The sequence below is a fragment of the Indicator indicator genome, chromosome 9 (assembly GCF_027791375.1).
Source record: "Indicator indicator isolate 239-I01 chromosome 9, UM_Iind_1.1, whole genome shotgun sequence".
Lineage (NCBI taxonomy): Eukaryota > Metazoa > Chordata > Aves > Piciformes > Indicatoridae > Indicator > Indicator indicator.
Genome location: NC_072018.1, coordinates 31,872,229 through 31,893,243, shown reverse-complemented (window position 1 = coordinate 31,893,243; position 21,015 = coordinate 31,872,229). Strand labels below are relative to the sequence as shown.

Below are 21,015 nucleotides of genomic sequence, written 5' to 3'. Positions count from 1 at the left end.
ATAAGCAGCCCACACAACCTTTGAGGTTTTTGAGCTTAAACAGCTGGGAAACCCACGGCTCTGCCAACACATGAAACAATAAGATCTGTGCAAAACCAAGAGACACAGGTTGAACAAACATGGAAAACAACTGGGTTTCACCACAGGAATTTCCCACCTGAAGGTTGCTTTCGTGAGAAAAAACATTCCCTGCAGCATGTGGACTCTTCCACCAAGAGACAGGCATTTGGTCGTGGCAGGGAAGAAACACTGCAGGGTCAAACAGAGCGGAATGGACTCACAACTACCAAAGCACCCTCACAGAAAACACAGCAAAGAAGTTGTAGGCAACAAAACAAAAAACCCCACAAACCTGAATGTGTTTAGCTACACACAAGACCAATAAAAAAAAAAAAAAAAAGATGGAAAGATGGAGAGCTTCATGTAGGGAATTTCCAGTCATTTTGAAAAGGAAAGATTTTTTTTTCTTTGGGAAAAAAAAAAAAAAAAAAGCAGAAGTCCCCAGATGCTGTTTCTCAAGGCACACTATAGCCACAGCAGGTGATGGCTTAGATTCACATCCGTGGAATTTAACCTACAGAGGCTTTCCTCCTGTCTCTCCAGTTTCTCGGAGTAGCTTTTGAACAGACATCTTCCTCGCGTGCATCTACTAAGACTCCCTGGTTAATCCCAGAATCTCCTGTGCATGAAACTCAACGAGCAGAACAGCCCTTAACTGTAGCTAGAAGATGGTTTCAGCTTCTGGGTCCCCTCTCTGAAGGACAAAAGTGTGTGACAGTTACAGTTACACATAAACAGCATCTACAAACGTGCTGATAACACACGTAGGAAATGTAGTGAACGCAAACAGGTTTCAAAGGCTGGCCTGACCCTACCATAAGGCTCCATCATTGGCCCACCTTTAAAACTTGCTCCAGGCAGTATGTTCTCCTGTTAGCTTGGCAGGCAACTGGGATAACCAAAAGTAGTGTTACTGAACCCATAGCTGGGCATCAGCTTCTTGAAAGTTCACATACACGTCACAGCTCTGCGGATTTCACCTCTGCCTCCGGGCTTAAACCGAAGGCAGCAGCACTTTCAAAGAACAGGACAAAGCTTAGCTTGTAAACTGTGGGGTTTGTTTTAAAGCATCAAGAGAATTCAAGTCCTATTCCCCGTCACATTTCTAAGCACTATAAGAATAATGCTGCTTTGAATGCCCTGTGCATAGAAAAGAGCATGTTGATACAGCACTAGACACACACACATATATATATATATAAATAGGAACTAGCCACCAAAGTTTGATTTCAAACTAGCATTGCAACGACCCCTGCAGTCTAGAACCAACCCTGAAGTAGCTCTTCTGACCTCTCTTTTGTAAGCAAAGAGTAGAAAGGATCATATCTTACTATGACCTAACATCCTCCTCCAGCAAAATGCAAACCCCATCATTAACTTTGGGGGATATGCCCAAATCTCCCAGATTTGATGATATTGCCCCATGTTGTTTGCCAAAGAAGAGGCAGGCAGCAGGAATGATTGGAGAGTCATCAGCCAGGAGGAAGTGCCTTTTGGTTTGTTTTTCTTTTTTTTCCTGGCTGTTGAAGTGTGAAAGTTCAAGAATTCTTTATGTTTGTTGTCAGTGCTGTGCTTGGAGACTGCACCAAATGATGTGGTTTATCTAACAGCACATTCCAGCTTACTGTATGTTTCTGCCCAGCTCTACTGCTACTTAAAAAAAAAAAAACAACCACAAACTAACAACTGACATGGTCTAAGACTCAGAAAATGGTAAACTAATTTAGCCATTTCTTCCTGGTCCTCTGTGGAAATTTGGAAACATCTTGCAAAGTATTTCAGTTAGCTTGAGCAATCCTGGAGTCAGACCCAAGGAAGCTAAACATCGTAGTCACCAACTCAGGGAGATCATAATCATGTTTCCAACCCCAATCCCTCCGGGCGTTCCTGTCATCAAATTTCATTGGCCAGCTGTCAGCTGCAGGGAAAAGAGAGAAGAAACAAGGAGCATGAGGTTTAAGCAACAATTCCTTATGCTTCAAGATGCAGCATCACTGGCCATTGGAACTACTAAAGCTGAACGTCAAACTGTTAAGACTCGAATTGCACAGGAGAGCAATTTGCAAGTGCCTAAAAAGAGAAGAAAATTTGTTTTGTCCTTAACATACAGCAACCTCATTTCTTCTCTTACCTGCATGCTAAAGAGGCTGATACTAACCTATGGCCTGCCTGACTTTGTCCACATTGTAGGTCACCTCAAGCTCAGGAATATGCTTCTGCACTTCTTGTGCCAGCTCCTCAGGAGTGAAGCTCATGGCACTGATGTTGTATGTCCTCATGCTCAGTGCCTCTGCAGGGGCCTCCATGACCTCTAGAGTGGCTTTCAGGCAGTCATCAATATACATCATGGGGAGACGAGTGTCTGGCTTCAGGTTGCACTGAAACTTGCCTGTCTTTATGGCATCATGGAAAATCTGGACAGCATAATCTGCAGAAAAGAACAATGGATGGGTGACTCATCTACCTCAATCTGGCAGTAAACAATCCTCAGACCAACCCCTAAGTCTCTAGACTAAAATCTCTAGTTTTTTTCATCTCTAGATTTGAATTAAAATCTCTCTAGATTTTAATCTAGCAGCAGAATTGTGTATGATTTACATTGTACAGCTGGAGTCAGCCTGAACCATCCTGATGCTATTCTGGCATTTGCATGCTGCAGCAAGATGGCAGAGTTTAAAAATTAAAGAAATAAAGTGTAATTAATTCCAAACCTCTGAGTTACTGTTTATGGACAAAGACCATGGAATTAAGCCCCAGGCTGGAGAGGATAAAACATCCCTACACTGATACTCTACACTGCCACAGATTAAATTCCTGCAAACACATTAAAAATGACTGCACTGGCTCGATTTTCCTTGCCTGCAATACAGAGAACTCCACACAAGTCACTTACCCGTTGTTCCCCCACCAGGCTGAGAGTCAGCAGAGATAATCCCTGGATACCTCAGGCAGCGGAAGTCTAGGCCATACCGGTAGTGGTAGTACTGCAGAGGGAGGAGAGAAACGGAGCTTCAGGCATCACGACCAGGCCACACAACTCACAGATTTCACAGGAAAAAGCTGCCACAGGGAGAACCTCCCTCCTGTAACCAACCCCTGTCAGGGATGAAAGGAGCTACTAAACAGTCTCCATTCCCGGCTGGGTAGCTGATGTCCCTGCTGCCCCTTCTCCAGGTTACATCCACATCAGTGGGCATGGATCCTTGATATTGATTGGTTTCTAAAGTAGGGTTTAGATACAGCATTCAGAAATTGAGAATTCCTCAGTTTGTGGAACATTTCAAGAAGACCAACAGCAAGCAACCTGGTCTGGATCAGGAAGCTTAGCCAGCAGGAGTAGGGAAGCGTTTGTGCCCCTTTACTTGGCACTGGTGAAGCTGCACCTAAAAAGATCGTCCCCATCAATAACACTCAAAAGATTGTTCCAACAACACTCAGAAGAGATTTGTCCTTAAGAGCTGCCTCCAACTACTACTGAGTACTAAAGCCTGAAGGAAGGAATGGGTGGGGAAAAGAAACTACTGCAGTGAGAGATCTTACAAAAGCCATAAAGTTCTCCCAGAACTTCCGCCACATAAAGAAAACAAAACCATTCTCACTTCTCCCATGAGCTCAGCGTGAACCTTGGAGACTCCATAGATTGTCCTTGGTCTCTGAATGCAGAGGTCAGGAGTTGGATCTCGAGGAGAGGTGGGTCCAAAGGCTCCAATAGTGCTTGGAACAAAGAGCCTCAAATTATGCTCAGCTGCGATATCCAGGACGTTGTGTAAACCTGCAACAAATCACATTTATCAGAACACAGAGAGCACTCTCAAGCCTCTGTAGGAGTCATGAACTTCACAGCCTTGTCACATACCAGTAATATTTACAGCTCTGGCCAAAGGGACGTTTGCTTCTCCAACAGCACTGAGCAAAGCACTGTAGTGGAAGAGCCACGTGATCCGATTATTCACCACTATCTCACGTAAGTTCTTGTAGTCCAAGATGTCTGCGTAGATAAAAGGGCCTAGAAGAAATGGAACCAGTAGAAAAGTTGAATGCCAAGAAGAAAGGACATGAAGAAAAGTCCTACATGAAACTCAGATTGCTGCTTCTTGACCTACCAGCAGTGGCCAGTAAAGTAGCAAACTCATAGACTGCATTGGGTTAGAAGGGACCCTCAAAGGTCTTCTTGTCCAGCCCACTGCAGTCAGCAGGGACACCTCCAACTAGATCAGGCTGCCCAGGCACACATCAAGTCTCAACTTGAATGTCTCCAGGAATGGGACCTCAACCACATCCCTGGGCAACCTGTTCCAGTACTTCACCACTCTCATTATAAAGAACATCCTCCTGACATCCAACCTAAATCTCCCCTGCTCCAGTTTCAAACCATTGTCCCTCACCCTATCACCACAGGCCCTTCTGAACAGTCCTTGCCCAGCCTTCCAGTAGGTTCCCTTCAGACATTGAAACGTAGCTCTAACGTCTCCCCAGAGCCTTCTCTTCTCCAGGCTGAACAGCCCCACTTCTTTCAGCCTCTCTTTGTAACAGAGGTGCTCCAGCCCTCTGATCATCCTTGTAGCCCTCTTCTGGACCTGCTCTTGCAGGTCCCTGTCTCTCTTGTGTTGGGGACCCCAGTACTCCAGGGAGTGCAGCAGGACACATGAAGGGACAGTGCTACCTCTACCTCTTACTGATGCAGGAACTCCTGTTTATGCAGTCAACAGCATGAAAAGAGGGAGCACAGAATCTCAGAGTGGTTTGGGTCAGAAGGGACCTCCAAAAATCATCTAGTCCTACCCCGCTGCAGTGAGCAGGGACATCCTCCACTAGATCAGGTTGCCCAGAGCCATCTAGTGTACACTACTGAAACACCTAAATACATCAACAAACAGTAATGACAAAGCAAAATTTGTGCCAAGTTTCTAATGAAAAGAATCTAAAAATCCTACTCTGCATCCCACTTTATCTTACAAGTTGCCCAAGCATGTTAAAACAAAGCACAAATTTAAGTTCCAACTTCTTCCCTCCAAAAGAATAAATGCCTCTTTTGACAGCAGGAGCAGGCACAGCCAAGCTAAGCTTGACTCAAGCAGTTATTCTGCTCAATGAAATGGCAAAACAACAGTGAAACAAAACACTAAATAATAATATTTAGAGAAAGAGAGTAACAGACAGTGAGAAATCAATGCCTTGGCAAGATTCCAAAGCAGGGAGGCATTATCCTGAAGTTTCCAGCAGTAAATGGTTCAGTCTAATGCATTTATTGTTTAGACTTTGGTAATTAGTGCATCAACATCGGGGGGGGGAGGAAATAAAGATTTTTTTTTTTCCCCCCATGTGCTTTCCCAGTCACTTACCACTGTAGAAAACATTGTCTGCAGGCTTTCTAATATCAGACAGAATCACATTGTTCTTCCCAAAGCGTTTCCTGTGTGAAAATACCCACGTGGCACAGTGAGTCCACCCTCTTCCAGGCCAGTCATAATTCTGCTATGCTGCTACTTGCAGCAATAATACCAGAGCAATCATTTATGCAATGAAATCAGTTATTACACTAAAAACAAAAAAAAAAACAAACAAACCAGCCCAAAGACCATTTAAATGTCAATACAGGGTTTTAGAAAATCAGTAAACTACTCCAAGTAGCACTGCAGGACTGCATAAGGATAGAGAATGCTTTTAATAAATGAAAATATGTTGAGAATCATAAAATCATAGAATGCTAGGGGTTGGAAGGGACCTCCAGAAATCATGAGTCCACTCTCCTGCAAAGCAGGACCACTCAGGACAGGTTACACAGGAGTGCATCCAGGAAGGTTTTGAAGATCTCTAGAGAAGGAGACTTCACAACCTTTCTGGGCAGCCTGCTCCAATGCTTCTGCCCTCTTCTTTCAGAAAATTCTACCCAGAGATATTCTGCTCCTGTGTCCACAAAAGGCCACTGGGCTTGCTGTAGCTGCAGCTACCTTTGTATCAAACAAGAGTAAATACAACCAAGCAATCTCTGCCTTCTGCTTCTCTAATCAGCACAAGGCTTTGACACAGAATGAGTCTGATGGCACTGGCACATCCCAGCCTGCCATCATGATCTTTAGATGTATCATAGAAATGAATCACAGAATGGTGGGAGTTCCTGGAAGGGATCTCTGGAGATCATCTATTCCAACTTCCCGGCTAAAGCAGAGTCACCTAGACAGGTTGCCCAGGGTCGTATCTAGGGGGTTTTGAACCTCTCCAGAGAAAGAGACTCCACAACCTCTCTGGGCAACCTAGTCCAGTGCTCCAGCACCCTCAAAGGAAAGGAATCTTTTTTCATGCTCAGATGGAACTTCCTATGTTTTAGTCTGTGCCCACTGCCCCTTGTCCTGTCACTGTGCACCATGGAAAATTCTGGCCCCACGTGCCGTTCAGATATTGGTAAGCACTGAAAAGATCTCTTCTCAGTCTGCTCTTCTCCAGGCTAAACAGCCTCAGGCCTTTAAGTCTTTCCTCCTAAGAGAGATCCTCCAGTCCCCTCATCCTTTGTAACCTCTGCTGGACTCTCTTCAGTAGTTCCCTAGACAAAATACTCCAGATGTGGCCTCACTAGGGCAGTGTAGAGGGGAAGAATCTCCCCTGACCTGCTGGCCACAGTCTTCTAAATGCATCCCAGGAGATGACTGTCCTTCCTGACTCCCATGTTTTCTAGCATTCAGACTATAGCACAGTGTTGAATGCAGTCAGTTTGCTCACTTTCAGTCCTAGCTCACATCCTTGGCATCAAACACTGCCTATGTGGAAATAATAGTCAGGGGCTGAGCAGGAGTGGATGTGGACAATGATATGGACCAGGGAGAGCTCTCAGAGCATCTTACATTGAGAAGACACCAGCAAAAACCAAGGTTAACTGTGGATGTGAGGCTGCAAGCAGGAGGGCAGAAAGAGACAGAATAAATACATTTTCTGTGCACTCCTTTCACTGCATCAGTTTGACTTTCACTAAATCATAAAAACTTCAAGATCTTGTACCCTGATCTTTATTTTTGTTTGTGCTTCAAAAAGTAGGTCACTTTATTACTGTAGTTACTTAACTGAAATAGTCAGAGAGAGAGAAGTGTCAGCAGTTGCAAAGCCCAACAGCTAGGCAATGAGCAAAGGGTGATGTATTTTTAAGCTTCATAAAATCATAGCCTTTGTCTCTCCATTGAGGCCCCAAATCCAAAGAAAAGAAAAACTGACCACTCTCTGAGGATTCAGAGTCTGAATACTTCCATTTAACTGGAAGCAAACTGAACTCAGCAGCTAGTTTCTTAGGGAAAACGATGTTATTTTAGGACACACAGAGTACATTGGTAAACCTAAATCAAGGAGATGGTGAAATGTAAAGTTATTTACAAAACTAAGAGAGAAATAAAGGAACCCAAAATTATTTTATAAATAACTTTTCAGAAAATCATTGCATCTAGAAGTGATGGCTAAAGCTTGAATTCATCATTAACAGCAAGTCAGAGAATCATGACATACCTTAGAAGCTTAGCAAGTCCCACTCCAAGCTGGCCAAGACCACCTAAAAGACAATGCACAAGAGATAAAAACCAGAGAAAAAGGCTTATTAAAATCCAGAGTTCCATTATTACATGTATCATATCAGAAATAAGTGCTGTTTTTCTCAGCAAGTCCAAAAGCTTTTATATTTTCTCAAGAAAATCCCAATTAACCTGGTTTAGTAGATTTCTGGAATAAAAAAAACAGAAAGGAAGCTCATATAGGACTCTGATCTTACATCCAAATGGGAGATACAATCCTCCACATGGCTACAAAGATCATGAGGGGACTGGAGCACCTCTCTGCCAAGGAAAGGCTGAGAGACATGGGGCTTGGAGAAGACTGAGAGGGAATCTTCTCAGCGCTTATAAACATCTAAAGGGCAGGGCTCAAGAGGATGGGGCCAGATAATTTTCAGTGGTGCCCAGCACAAAACAGAACACAGGAAGTTCCATCTGAACTCAAGTAGACCAGGTAGCCTAGGGCCTCATCAAGCGTTACCTTTATCTCCAGGGAAGGGACCTCAACCACCTCCCTGAGCAACCTGTTCCAGGGCTCCACCACCCTCATAGCAAAGAACTTCCTCCTACCATCCAATCTAAATCTGCTCTTCTCTAGTTTGAAGCCATTGTCCCTTGTCCTGTCACTGCAGGCCTTTGTAAACAGTCTCTCTACATCCTTCCTGTAGGCCCCCTTCAGGTACTGGCAGGCTGCTCTTAGGTCTCCCCGGAGCCTCCTCTTCTCCAGGCTGAAGACCCCCAGCTCCCTCAGCCTGTCCTTGTAGCAGAGGTGCTCCAACCCCCTGAGCATTTTTGTGGTCCTCCTCTGGACCCTAGACTTACGGACTTCTTTCCTTTGGGGGTGACAGAGCCCTAAAACAGGCTGCCCAGAGAAGTTGTGGAGTCTCCTTCTCTGGAGAGACTTGAAACCTTGCCTAGATGTAACTCTGTGCAACCTGCTGTGGGTGGCCCTGACTAGACAGATCTCCAGAAGTCCCTTCCAACCCCCACCACTCTAGGATTATGTGAAAGATCATCACAATTCCAGAATATTTGGAGTATTTTTGCTTCCAGCATTCTGCTCATTAGGGAGGGAGGAGGAGAGTGGGGGACTGGACTGAGAAGCTGGAGCAGGCAGAGCTAGGAGAGGAACGCTGACCTGTAATTAGCACCCGGGGATGATCGGTCTCAGCAAACGTCAGGGAGTGGAAGCCAGCGTCGGAAGCCACCTGGCGGGGAGAGACTCCAATGCATCGAACCGGCACGATGGAAACCCCACAGCCACAGCCCGAGCTCTGCAGCACCTGGCTGACAGCCCTGCTCACGTTCTTGATGATGGGCATCTTCTTCCTTTGAGCGTGCTGTGAGAACAGGAGAAAGGATTCAGCAGGAATGACTCAGCCACTGTAAACGTTTTCACAGAATCACAGAATGGTAGGGGTCAGAAGAGACCTCAAGAGCTCATCCAGTCCAAACCACCTGCCAGAGCAGGATCACCAAGAGTAGATCACACAGAATGCATCCAGGTGGGTACTGAATATCTCCAGAGAGGGAGACTCCACAACCCCCCTGGGCAGCCTGTTCCAGTCTTCTGTCACCCTCACAGTGAAAACATTTTTTTCCTCATGTTTTCATGGAACTTCCTACGCCTCAGCTTCCACCCATTGTCCCTTGTGCTGTCACTGGGTATCACCAAGCAGAGCCTGCCTCCATCCTCTTGGCACTCACCTTTACATACTTATAAACATTACTTTTAAACACTCTGAAGGGTTTCAGAGGAGCTTGCTGCAAACCAAGTCCTGGCTGATGTGTCACCCGAGAGCCACAAGCAGCCTGTGAAGTAACACAAATGATGCATTGACCAGAGGTAGCTCAGGAAAACACCCACAGCCCCAGAGGGAGCTCAGGAAAACACCCAGAGCCCCAGCACAGAGTCTGGTATAATGAACAGTGAGAAGATGGTTCAAGTTTAAGCCTTTTTAAAACAGGCACTGGAAGCTACGATTCCAAGCACAAAAAACAACAAATACAGGATTCAACAAGTTCAGCTGCTGTGCTTACACAGCTTGACTGTAGGTAGAGTGCAAGCCTTTTAGACTGCCATGAATAAGCAAATCTTCTAGGTATTGCATCAGCAAGATCCAGCTAAGCCAACAGAGGCAGCAGTAAAATCTCTTCTGAGAGCACTGCTTTGCTCAATCTTAATATGTGTGATGGACAGCACCTGGGAAGCAAAGGAAGGAGAAGCAGTTATCTACCCAGAACTCAGGAAAACGGTCTGCTGCCTGCATTCACAAGTGTGACCAGCAGGTTGGAGGAAGTTCTTCTCCTCCTTACTTTGCCCCAGTGAGGCCTCATCTGGAGTACTGTATTCAGTTATGGGCTCCCCAGTTAAGAGAAACAGAGAATGATTGGAGAGAGTCCAGCAGAGGCTACAAAGACACTGAGGGCACTTGAGCATTTCTCTGAGACCTGGGGCTGTCTGGCTTAGAGAAAAGAAGGCTGCAAGGGGATCTTCTCAACACTTATCAATATCTAAAGGGTGGGTGTCATGAGGGTGGGGCCAGACTGTTTTCACTGGTGCCCAGTGATAGGACAAGGGAAAACAGCCACAAAATGGAACACAGTAAGTTCCACCTAATCATAAGGAAAAAATTCTTTACTTTGAGGGTGACAGAGCACTAGAACAGGCTGCTCAGAGAGGTTGTGGAGTCTCCTTCCCTGGAGACTTTTGAAACCTGCCTGGGCATGATCCTGTGCAACCTGCTCTGGGTGATCTTGTTTTAGCAGGGTGATTGGACTACACGATCTCCAGAGGTCCCTTCCAAACCCTACCATTCTGTGACTCTCTCAAAATGTCCTTAATTATTTCACACACAAAAAAGGACATGATGTGCTCATAATAACACACTGGGAAAGTATCCCTGAGTTATCCCAAGCTACATGCAGATTTAGTTCTCATTCTCTCCAAACCTTTCATACTGGGGAAGGAAATGGAGAATGTATCCCTACTAAATCACACATGGATCCACCACAACTGCTTTTTCTTGAGGTTCCAGTTTGTTTCTTTCAAATATAATTTTTAAAGCACAATCACTTTGATTCTTCCTTATTCCCCAACAGAACAACACTGAACTCTCTTTCCCAAAGTGCTAGAAGTGAATTCCTAGATGAAAGCATATTTCAAACTAGCTGGCTGAAGATTCCTTTCTCAATTCCTTTCTGATTGTGCCACGTATTATAAAAAAGAGAGTTGACAGAAGGAAGACCACAACAAGAAATTACAGCAGATGAACTCCAGCACTACTAATTCCAGCAGAAAAGCAAACAATCACTTAATGTGGGTGTTCCTGTCATTTACATAAGGCTGAGAAGTTTCTGGTACTTCAGCGAGCTATTCGATTACAGAAGACTTGCTAAACCACCCATCACATGCTTAATAAGATAGCCCCTATCCCCAAAGTACATTATTAAAAAGCATATTTGCATATTTAAACTGATCACACACATTCTGAGACGTCTCTTTCCCTCCCCCACAGTTAGACTTTTCTGCTCACTAGTTAAGGAGCATGGTCAGTTCCTACCCTGATTAATTTAGCCAAGCCTCTGCTGCATCTCACAGCCACCAACCTCTCAGAGGGATCAGTCTTCCCCACTACAGGGGGGAAGCTGTTTCAGCTATTCAAGCTGTTTCTTTCCTATCACAGTGCTACAGAAGCCATCACTCCATCTTCTCCAGGCAATGCACAAGTCTCTTGCCATTCCTTGTCATACACCAACCCTACACACCTACACCTAACACCACCAAAAAAAAAAAAAAAGGAGTGAAAAAGCTATTCCTGGAGCATGGAAAGTGAAGCAGCCTCATTTCCTGAGGACCCAATCTCAGAGGTAACTAACTCCTATCTAAGAGATTCTGACATCTTTCTCCTGTCTTGATTGTTTAGAGTTGATTGGAACAATTCAGCTTATATTGCTCATGGGCCACCAAGATGATGAAGGTACTGAAGTATCTCCCCAGTGAGGAAAGGCTGAGACAGCTGGAACTGTTCAGCCTGGAGAAGAAGAGAAGGATCTGGGGAGACCACATTAGGTATATAAATATCTGAAGGAGGGGGGTGCAAAGAGCTTGGAGCCAGTCTTCTCAGTGATGCCCAGTGCCAGGACCAGAGACAATGGGAACACAGGAGGTTCCTCTGAGCATCAAGAAACACTTTGTCACTGTGAGGGTGCCCAAGCACTATCACTGGTTGCAGGTTGCCCAGGGAAATCATGAAGGTCCATATTTGGAGACCTTCAACAGCCATCTGGACATGGTCCTGGGCAACTGGCTCTGGGTGGCCCTGCCTGAAGCAGGGGGTTGGACCAGATGACCTCCAGAGGTCCCCTCAAATTGCATGCATTCTCTGATGCTCAGCCAAGGCACTAATGAGATTTCCCTCTCTTGCAAACCCACCTTCACAAAACAGACAGGTTCTTGCTGGATTTGAGACTCAGTCCCTGTCAAGTTTACTTGAAATTAGCTAATAGGTGCAAAAATAGTTAGGTGTGCAGGGGAAGAAGGCAGTTTGCAGACATACCCAGATAATTCACTCTCTTAAGACAAGTTTCTCTCTAGGAAACCAAGGTAAGAGTGTTAAAGGGCAGCATTGTCCCTGTAACGAGCCACAATAATCCCTTCTTGTTTCAGAATGGGATCATGAACAACTTTCACAGCACTAAAAAGAGACTCACTGGTCTCTGTTGCAGGAAATTTCCCCTCAAAGTGCCTAAAAAGGCATTTTGAGGTCTTTAAACAAAGTACAGATTCAATTCAGTTGCTAATAAAAATGCCACGTCAGGAGCAAATTGGTTTCCCACCTACTGGGCTGGTTTTTCCAAACACACCTGGAGCAAAACCACACGCTGAGAATTTACTGGCAAGTCCAGGCTGAGTCCAATGAACAGAAACCACATTTTATACAGACTCTGAAAAATTTATGGCTCACCAAACAGCAGAGCTGCATGCAAAACCAAAACAAACAAACAAAAAAAAAAAAAAAACCCAATACCCCATGTATGACATGCATTTATTTCCATTTCAAATATAAAGGGGGAGGGGGAAAGGGTTCAAGGCACTATTAAACTGTAAAGTTGCTAACAAATCTGTATCTTTATAAAAAAATTAGTATGCCTTAAAAACACTTCCCCAAACCATGAGATGAAGTTAGCCCCACCACAGTGACTAATTGCAAAAACAACTTGGACAGAAAACTCCTTCTGCTTAGATCTCAGTTTCCCATTCTAAATAACTTTGAGGAGTTACTAACAGCTCTGAATACAAAAGGAATTCCTTTTAAATTCCTTGAATGCATAACTGGAGTAAAAAGCAGTATTTTTTTTGGTACAGGTCTCCTCTTTCTTACTATCCCAAAGAAGAATTCTGTACCGTTAGAAATAAAAACTTAGAGACATATTTTCAACATCCCCCCCTCCAACATCATCTCCTGACTAGTTTCTCAGTCACTGATTTTACTCATATTAGAAACTCATTTTGCTGTTGTCTAGATCAAGTAAAATAAGGAAGATTTACCCTGAAACATGTAAGTTATTTCCCCTTGCCTCATTAATTTCAATTAACAACCAGCCCTAACTTCAAGCATTAAGCAACAGACGCTGGAATTCCTTCCCCTTCTGCACTCACCTGTCCCTCAGCTGGCAATAGGACAGAAGCAGAGGGGCGATGGCAATTTATAGGACACTGCCTCTTTTGAAAGCCAATCAAAACCTGACAGAAAGTAGGAGTTGTCCCACACCTTCCAACAGGAAAAAAAAAAAAAAAAAAGCCTGCACATGAGAGCAGCCTCAGCCAGGGCTATCGCTTGGTTCACATTCGCCTGATTTTGAAACGTCTGTAACTCTGTGATAGGCTCTGTGTGTCCCTGCCCGTGGCGTGAGGGTTGGAACAAGATGATCTTTATTGTCCTCTTCCAAACTGAACCAGTCTAAGATTCTATGACTCAGACCAGCACCTTTAACCAAGACGACCCCAGGTCATCTCTAAAGGCTGGGTTTTAAACTAATCGTTTGCAGTGCAAAGGATTAGTATAAAGCAAACACATGTTCAAATGTAAAGCAATAATCCCCCTTGGATAGCAGGAAATTTCTGGGATTTGTAAGGAGATTAAAGCATGGGGAGAGGGAATAAAGGAGGAAAGAAGAAACAAGTTCATCAAATGACACTTAGCAAGTTAACTGCAAGGTGCTGTTCTTTTGCAAGAGTTCCAAAGTGTTACATAAGCAGCAAGCAGCAAGCACCTGTTACTCACATAAAAGACAAAAACATGTTTATAGGAGCTAGCAGTTTTTTCTGTATTAGTTATTAATAGAATATTACAGTGATAAGATAAGAAACTCATGGGGTTTGCTCTGGAAAATCCCAGAACAGTAAGCTTCAAAGAAAATGGGAAATAGAGAGGATTGAGAGGTTAAAACCAAACCCCCAAATCTCCAACAGCATTTCTGGGGGCTGCACAGCTGCTGAGATGCCACAAGTCATTAGCTCCACAGAGCTAATCAAAGTCCAAAACTTGCTTCTTTCAAAGAAAGTTAAGATGCTCTCTAGGGCACAGGATCACACAGGTTCCTGGCCACAAGTCATTTCAAAATAGACAGGATCCTCAGGCACATGGTCCATGCCAATACACTGAACTCCAAGCTACTGTTCCCAATCCATGGTTGTCTCCAAAACCCGATAGCTTCTGCTTCAGACCTGGAGCAGGGCTTATGCACTGGAAAGCTCCTCCTCTAGTTTTCCCAACTGCATCAAGAAGAGCTCAAGTGGAAAGCTACTGCCCACCATGGGCATCCAGAAGACAAACCGCATGCCACCTTGCCTGTCCTATGGGAAAGATTTACTCCTTGGTGCCCAGGAGCCAACTGGAAAGTCCATCTGATCACTGCAGTTGGGAGCACTCAAGCTGCAACAACTAGGGAACACTCTCAGCAAAACCCACAACTGATGCAGCCTCAAAAAGTGGATAGACTAAAGCCATCGCAAGTCCCTTATTGGCGTTTCCTCTGGTTCAGAAAGCCCCTGAAGCAAAGGGACCCTCCTCGTGTCCCTCCTCGTGTCCCCTGGCTTGGTGCATGTGCCAGGGCAGAGGGGTGAGCGGGTTCGTGCTGTTCTCTCTGGCAGGCAGCTATTGGCTAAGCCCAGTTAAAATAACCTTGACATAGGCACAACCTCCATGGCTTGGTTTGGAGGTGACGCAGGACCGTGGGACAATGCCATACCCCTCAAGAAGTGACATCAGCCTGGCAACACCAAGGCGCTGACTGGAAACCTGACCTCAGCAGCCAAAACTAAGTCAGATGACACCAGCTACTGTGCGGTGTGATGCTCTTGGAGCGGACGAGGTCTGCTTTACACCGGGCGGGCACAGACAAAGCCAAGGGGCTGATGCACGACGAAAAAAAACCTGTGAGTCCGTGTCAGGTCCCTGCTGAGTTGCAGGAAGGGCCAAAAAGGGGCCTGAAGCCCAACGCCCCACTCCAGCCCCCGGCACGTCCTCACGTCGTAGCCAGCGGAGGAGACGGAGGGGTGGCGGTGGCGTGAGGTAAGCCGGATCCCTCCCGGGGCAGGGTAGGGCTCCAGCCCCCGGAGATGAGGCGATGTAAGCTGGGAAGCCACCGTTACAGTCGTCATGGAGCGCCCGCCTCCCTTCCCTTCCCCCACCTCATTCATTCGGCCACCGGCCCGGGAGCGAGGCAGCCCCACAGGCTCCCAGCCCGGTCCCCCTCTCACCGTCGAGCTCCTGCCGCCGCCGCCGCCGCCACCTCGTCCTCCGCTCCCCGCCGCCGCCTCACGGTGCCGCTGGCCTTGCGCCGCGCCCCGAGAAGCCCCTGGGGGCGGTGGGGGAGGCGGGGCTGAAGTGACGTCACCGCTTGCCAGAGAGGAGACTGGGGAGCCGGGAGGGGGGTGGTGGTGTGTGAAGCGGTGTGACGTCAGCGCAATGCCATGCGGGCGTGACGTCATGCCCTGTGAGGCGCTCTGCTGCTGAGGGCGGTGCCTGGCCCGCAGGGCACAGCGGATGGAGCCCCCTCAGCCTCGGGGGAACCAAGGGGAAGCACAGAAACACGGGGTCCATCAAGACATGAAGTCACAGTATGTTCCACCCGAACATGAATCAGAGAACTGATTTGGGTGGAAAAGACCTCTAAGATCACCGATCTGCCACCGCCATGGCTGTTAAGCCATGTCCTGAAGTTCCACGTCCACACGTTTCTTGAACACTTCCAGGGACAGGGTCTCCACCACCCTCCTGGGCAACTTGTTCCAATGCCTGACCGCTCCTTCCGCAAAGGAGTATTTCCTACATTGCGCAATCTAAACCTACCCTGGCACAATTTCAGGCCATTTCCTCTCCTTCTGTCACTGGGGAGCAGAGATCAATCCCCACCTCACCCCAACCTCCCCTCAGGGAGCTGTAGACAGCTATGAGGTCTCCCCTCAGCCTCCTCTTCTCCAGGCTAGGTAATCCCAGTTACCCTCAGCCACTCTACAACAGACTACCCAGAGAGGTTGTGGAGTCTCCTTCTTTGGAGAGATTCCAAAGCCATCTGCACACGATCCTGGGTGACCTTGCTTTAGCAGAGGGGTTAGATTAGATGATCTCCAGAGGTCCTTTCTGACCCTCACCATTCTGTGATTCTATGAAAATACACGACATGAGTTCAGCAGTCTCTGGCCAAGCTACTGCATGACAGCGTAGTGCTGGCTGAGGTCAGGTTTGCAAAGAAAACTCCAGCACATGCACCAGTACAAAGGTCTGAGGCAAAGGGAGCCATGGTCACCCCTCTGCAAACACCACCAAAAATATTTCTAACTGCAAAGCATCTTCGATGCTGGGCTGCAAGGTAAGAATGACACAAAGCCTGTCTGGCTGTGAAATGGGTAGGACTTATTCAAGTTATGGTGAAGGAACTTCTCTTGGGGATTGGCTGGCTATGTGAGGAGGAGGAGTGCTGCCGTTGATCCCTCTGGGTGAGAAGAAGGACCAGCAACCAATGTGCTTTGCCCAATAAAACCTTTAGATTAAACAATTATTGAGGACAGTGTGGCAAATCAGTGAGTTCTGCAGGAGTTATATACTTGGGAGTAAGATGGCTCAGATGGAAAGTGCCACATCCTAGAAGGAATTCATATAGAGGTTCAAGAGCAAGTTCATTTATTAGAGCTAAGGTGCCAGAAAGCCTTTGGGGTATTCAAACAAAACACAAAACAAAACAAAAAAAAAAATCAAAACAAGCCAGAACTCCACCATAGCATCATTTCATTTGGAAAGACCTTTAAGTCCACCAAGACCTTTAAGCCCACCCCAAGTCCAACCATTCACCCAGCACAGCCAAGTCCACCTCTAAACTGTTTCACTAAGCACCATGTCTTTTAAATACCTCCATGGATGGTGACTTAACCACTTCCCTGTGTAGCCTGTTCCATATCATGAAGAAGAAAGACGGGAAAAGTCCTCTAAAACCATGAGAACTATCCTCAGAAAAATGAGGGCAAGGCTTCAGGAGTAATTAAAGTATTAGACATTTGCCTTTCTATGTGGAGATTAAAAAGTGAAAGCTGGAGGATGTTTTACCTCTCCTTTTCCCTACTTTGCACAGTTTAAGACCTGTTTATGAGCAGAAATTAGGCAAGATGGAAAAGACTATAATCTGCAAAAACACTGGTGGAATATAACAAATTTCAGAACATGGAGTTAATGTCTCAAAATTATATCTTTAAATGTGAAATCCAGGTTAAAGGAAGAGGTTGGTTAGCCTTCAGGAGCACCTTCAAACATAGAAAGTAAGTACAGCTAAGATTGTTTGAAGGTAAACATGACTAAAGCACTAATCATTTTTAAACCAGTAGCTGATAAGCTCACAAAAATGTCTCCATTGTATGAGTAACAATCAAGTGGGTCCAGCCAACAGGAGAGACCCACAATGTTCTTACAAATGTAAGTACTATGATTGGCTTCCTTGTGCCCCAATGTTCTGCCTATAAAACATGGCCTTGGGGGACAGCCTTTTTTTACTAAAGAGTCATTAGTTTGCAAAATTCTGGGAGGTCCTCATCTGCTCCTTGCTGTGGTTATGCAGAAATTCACAGATTCATAGAATGGTTTGGGTTGGAAGGGAACTTGAAGATCATCTAGTTCCAACCCCCCTGGCACTGGCAAGGACACCTTCCACTAGCCCAGATTGCTCATCCAACCTGGCCTTGAACACCTCCAGGGAGGGGACATTCATGACCTCCCTGGGCAACCTGTTCCAGTGTCTCACCACCCTCACTGTAAAGAAATTCTTTCTGATATCCAGCCTAAATCTGCCCTCCTCAAGCTTCAGTCCGTTCCCTCTTGTCCTGTTACTACAAGCCCCTCTAAAAAAATCCCTTCCCAGCTTTCTTGTAACCCCCTTCAGGTGCTGGAAGGCTGCTATAAGGTCTCCCCTGAGCCTTCTCTTCTCCAGGCCGAACAGCCCCAACTCTCTCAGCCTGTCCCCATAGGCAAGGTGCTCCAGCCCTCTGATTGATCTTCATGGCCTCCTCTGGACCTGCTCCAGAAGTTCAATGTCCTTCTTATGCTGGGGGCACCAGAACTGGATGCAGTACTCCAAGTGGGGTATTGCTCATCACTTGACAAAATAAACTAAGAACAAGAAGGCAACCACAGCAAAGCAAGCAAAGATCATTCCAGTCCAGTTTTCTTGTCTATAACATCAACTCTTTCATAAAATCATGGAATCATTTTGCTTGGAAGAGACCTTTAAGACAATCGAGTCCAACCCCACAATACTTTCTCAGACCTCTGTGATTTGCAGCTGAAGGATTTTCCTATGGTACCTTCACATTCAGCGTATTTACAGTCACTTGTCATTAATGTGTTTTCTCCTCCATGAACTCACTCATCTGTTTTTTGAAACTCATTCAAGTTTGTGGTATCCACACTGGATAAAAAGCCTGCTCCATATATAATTTTGTGCCCTCTAATTATACACAGCTAAGCTGTTACATAACAATCCCCAACCTGCCTGCCAAGGGGTGAAATTCATAAGCAGGAGGGAAGGGGGAAAAAAAAATAGAAAAGTATGTGGCAAGCTAATCTTATCTCGAAGCCTTTGTTCTTCATGGTTCTTGGGGAGTTAATGTTGTTTATGGTTGTGAAAGATAGAAGTGTTTGGAATAAGGGAGAAAAAAAAGTAGAATCATAGAAAAAAACAGGTTGGAAGAGACCTCCAAGATCATCCAGTCCCACCCATCACCCAGCCCTATAGTGATGTTTGCTGTAACTACAGCTCAGCAGAAGACAGGAGGAGAAGGATCTGGAACTGTGGAAGCACTTTGTGTAACTGGTGCTGGACATGAGATGACTTGCGAGAACAGGCTGAGGGGAAGCAGGATTCAATCACCTTCTGTCTGAAAGCAAGCACTGCTGACTCCATCCACTCTTGAGGACTCATATGGTTCATCAAATCAATGATGCATCAAGCACTGCATCCTGTTTGCCAGTCGTTTGTGCTCTTTGTCCTTCAGAGGACACCCTACTGATCCACATAGTTGTAAAATTCCCTTGAGAAGGGGAACAGCACAGAGGCTTCCCCTGCCAGCATCACCCTGTGCTGTCAGAAGTCACCTGCTCCCTCAGCCAGAAACATGAGATTCACAGAAATTTAGAATGGAATAATAGAATTGTTTTGGTTGGGAGAGACCTTTGAACTCATCAAGTCCAACTGTTAACCCAGCACTACCAAGTCACCACTCAACCATGTCCTTCAGCACCACATTTTGGAGTGGGGTTCCAGTATTGAGCCCTGCTTCCTGGGCTGCACAATCCCAGCACGCCAGGATGCTGCTTAAGAGTTTTAGAAAGTGTGACATAGGATCAGATTTAAGTCCACATACTTTGCACAAACTGCTCTAGGCTCTCTAATCCCTCCTGGTTGCTCATTAAGAACTTCCTGCTACATACAGCTTTATCAGTTATGTAGGAAACTGGGAGTGTCTGGACTGCATGGAACCATGCCATGTTACTGAGTTGCTGCAGTTTTGGCCAAGTAAGACTCCTCTGTAGAAAGAGGCTTCACCAGAGTCCCCCAGGAAATGTGCAGTGTTGTCCTTCTTGTCTCCATACAGCCTTACAGTATTATCACATTGATTTGGTGAGTGTCTGCATGCCCCCCCAGACAGATGGGGTTGTCCTTCAGTGGGCTGTCTGCAAACAAGAACAGACAGTTCAGGACATTTGCTGTGAGTAACCCGGGCCGAGGCAGGCCAGGGAGAAGTCCAGCAGGTGGGGCCTGAGAAACAGGAGGAGACTCAGAGCACTGAAGCAGGCATAGGAGCACAGAGAAGCTACGAAGACACTTGGTGAGGGAAAAAATTGGAGAGAAGAGGCAGAACTCGTGTGTGGAGGTCCCAGATGACTATAAACTGGCTGCTGTGTGCAGTCACTTCTCACTGCACAACTTCTCACTGGAGACTTACAGCCTCTCTAGGAGAGTTCACCACAGGCTTCAGTCTACAGGTTTCCTCTTAGGCTACCTGCAGGAGAGACACCAGTGTGGATCCTGGTGTCTCAGGTACCACACCTCCTCTGTGCAATCTCAGGCCAGCAGGCACTCACAAGGGAGTCCTGTGGACCCTCATTTTTCCCTCAGGGGAGCCCTTTGCTTCAGCTACCTGTGTACCTCCCCATCACGTGGAAAGAAAAAACCCCAGTGCAAAAGTGCAAAGGAGATCAGCATTTTGTGATGCAAACTGTAACCTGAGATGAGGCAGATAGTGCAGAGGCCTTGCACAGAGATGAGTATCTATGTGGGACTCACTTGGAAGAACATCCAGCCCAACCCTCGACCCAGCACTGAAGGGTCAACACTAAACCATGTCCCTAAGTGCCAGGTCCACACACTGCTTAAACACCTCCAGGGATGGTGACCCAACCACTGCCCTGGGCAGACCATTCCATTGTTTCTTTCAGTGAAGAAATATTTCCCAGCATCCATCGTGAACCTCCCCTGGTGCAGCTTGCAACCATTCCCTCTAGTCCTGTCATTTGCCACCAAAGAGGCGAGGCTGCCCCCTCCTTTCAGGTAGTTGTAGAGAGCAATGAGGTTTCCCCTCAGCCTCCTCTTCTCCAGACTGAACACCCCCAGCTCCCTCAGATGCTCCTCATAGGCCCTTCACCAGCCTTGTTGCCCTTCTCTGGACACACTCCAGCCCCTCAATGCCCCTCTTGTAATGAGGGGCCCAGGACTGAACACAGTACTTGAGGTGTGGCCTCACCAGTGCTGAATACACCATCACTGAGACTGAGCTGAGAAGTAAAATCACTTAACAAAATTGGCTCTGTTCTAGCTCAAAGCAGGGCAAGGTTGTACTTTCTCAAAAAAACAATACAAGATGTGTCCTCCTTCC

The 21,015-nt window shown here is 46.2% G+C and overlaps 1 protein-coding gene across 1 annotated transcript; it reads right to left on the bottom strand.

Annotated features, from left to right (window-relative positions):
* Nucleotides 1-1,795: 1,795 nt before the first annotated feature.
* Nucleotides 1,796-8,923, bottom strand: LOC128968896 (L-threonine 3-dehydrogenase, mitochondrial-like). The gene is made up of 8 exons (XM_054383542.1): nucleotides 8,728-8,923; nucleotides 7,549-7,591; nucleotides 5,403-5,473; nucleotides 3,917-4,066; nucleotides 3,660-3,832; nucleotides 2,954-3,044; nucleotides 2,219-2,488; nucleotides 1,796-1,978 (listed from the first exon to the last, which is right to left on the bottom strand). The coding sequence occupies exons 1-8, from the start codon at nucleotides 8,909-8,911 to the stop codon at nucleotides 1,839-1,841; spliced, it is 1,122 nt and encodes a 373-aa protein (XP_054239517.1). The 5' UTR covers nucleotides 8,912-8,923; the 3' UTR covers nucleotides 1,796-1,838.
* Nucleotides 8,924-21,015: the final 12,092 nt, after the last annotated feature.

Bases quoted from the DNA above. Each gene is read 5' to 3' on its own strand.
- LOC128968896 (XM_054383542.1), bottom strand. From the start codon at position 8,911: ATGCCCATCATCAAGAACGTGAGCAGGGCTGTCAGCCAGGTGCTGCAG. The intron at 5,474-7,548 runs GTATGTCATGAT...ATTTTCACACAG, and splicing joins GGACTTGCTAAGCTTCTAAG to GAAACGCTTTGGGAAGAACA. The intron at 1,979-2,218 runs GTTAGTATCAGC...TTTTCCCTGCAG, and splicing joins CAAAGTCAGGCAGGCCATAG to CTGACAGCTGGCCAATGAAA.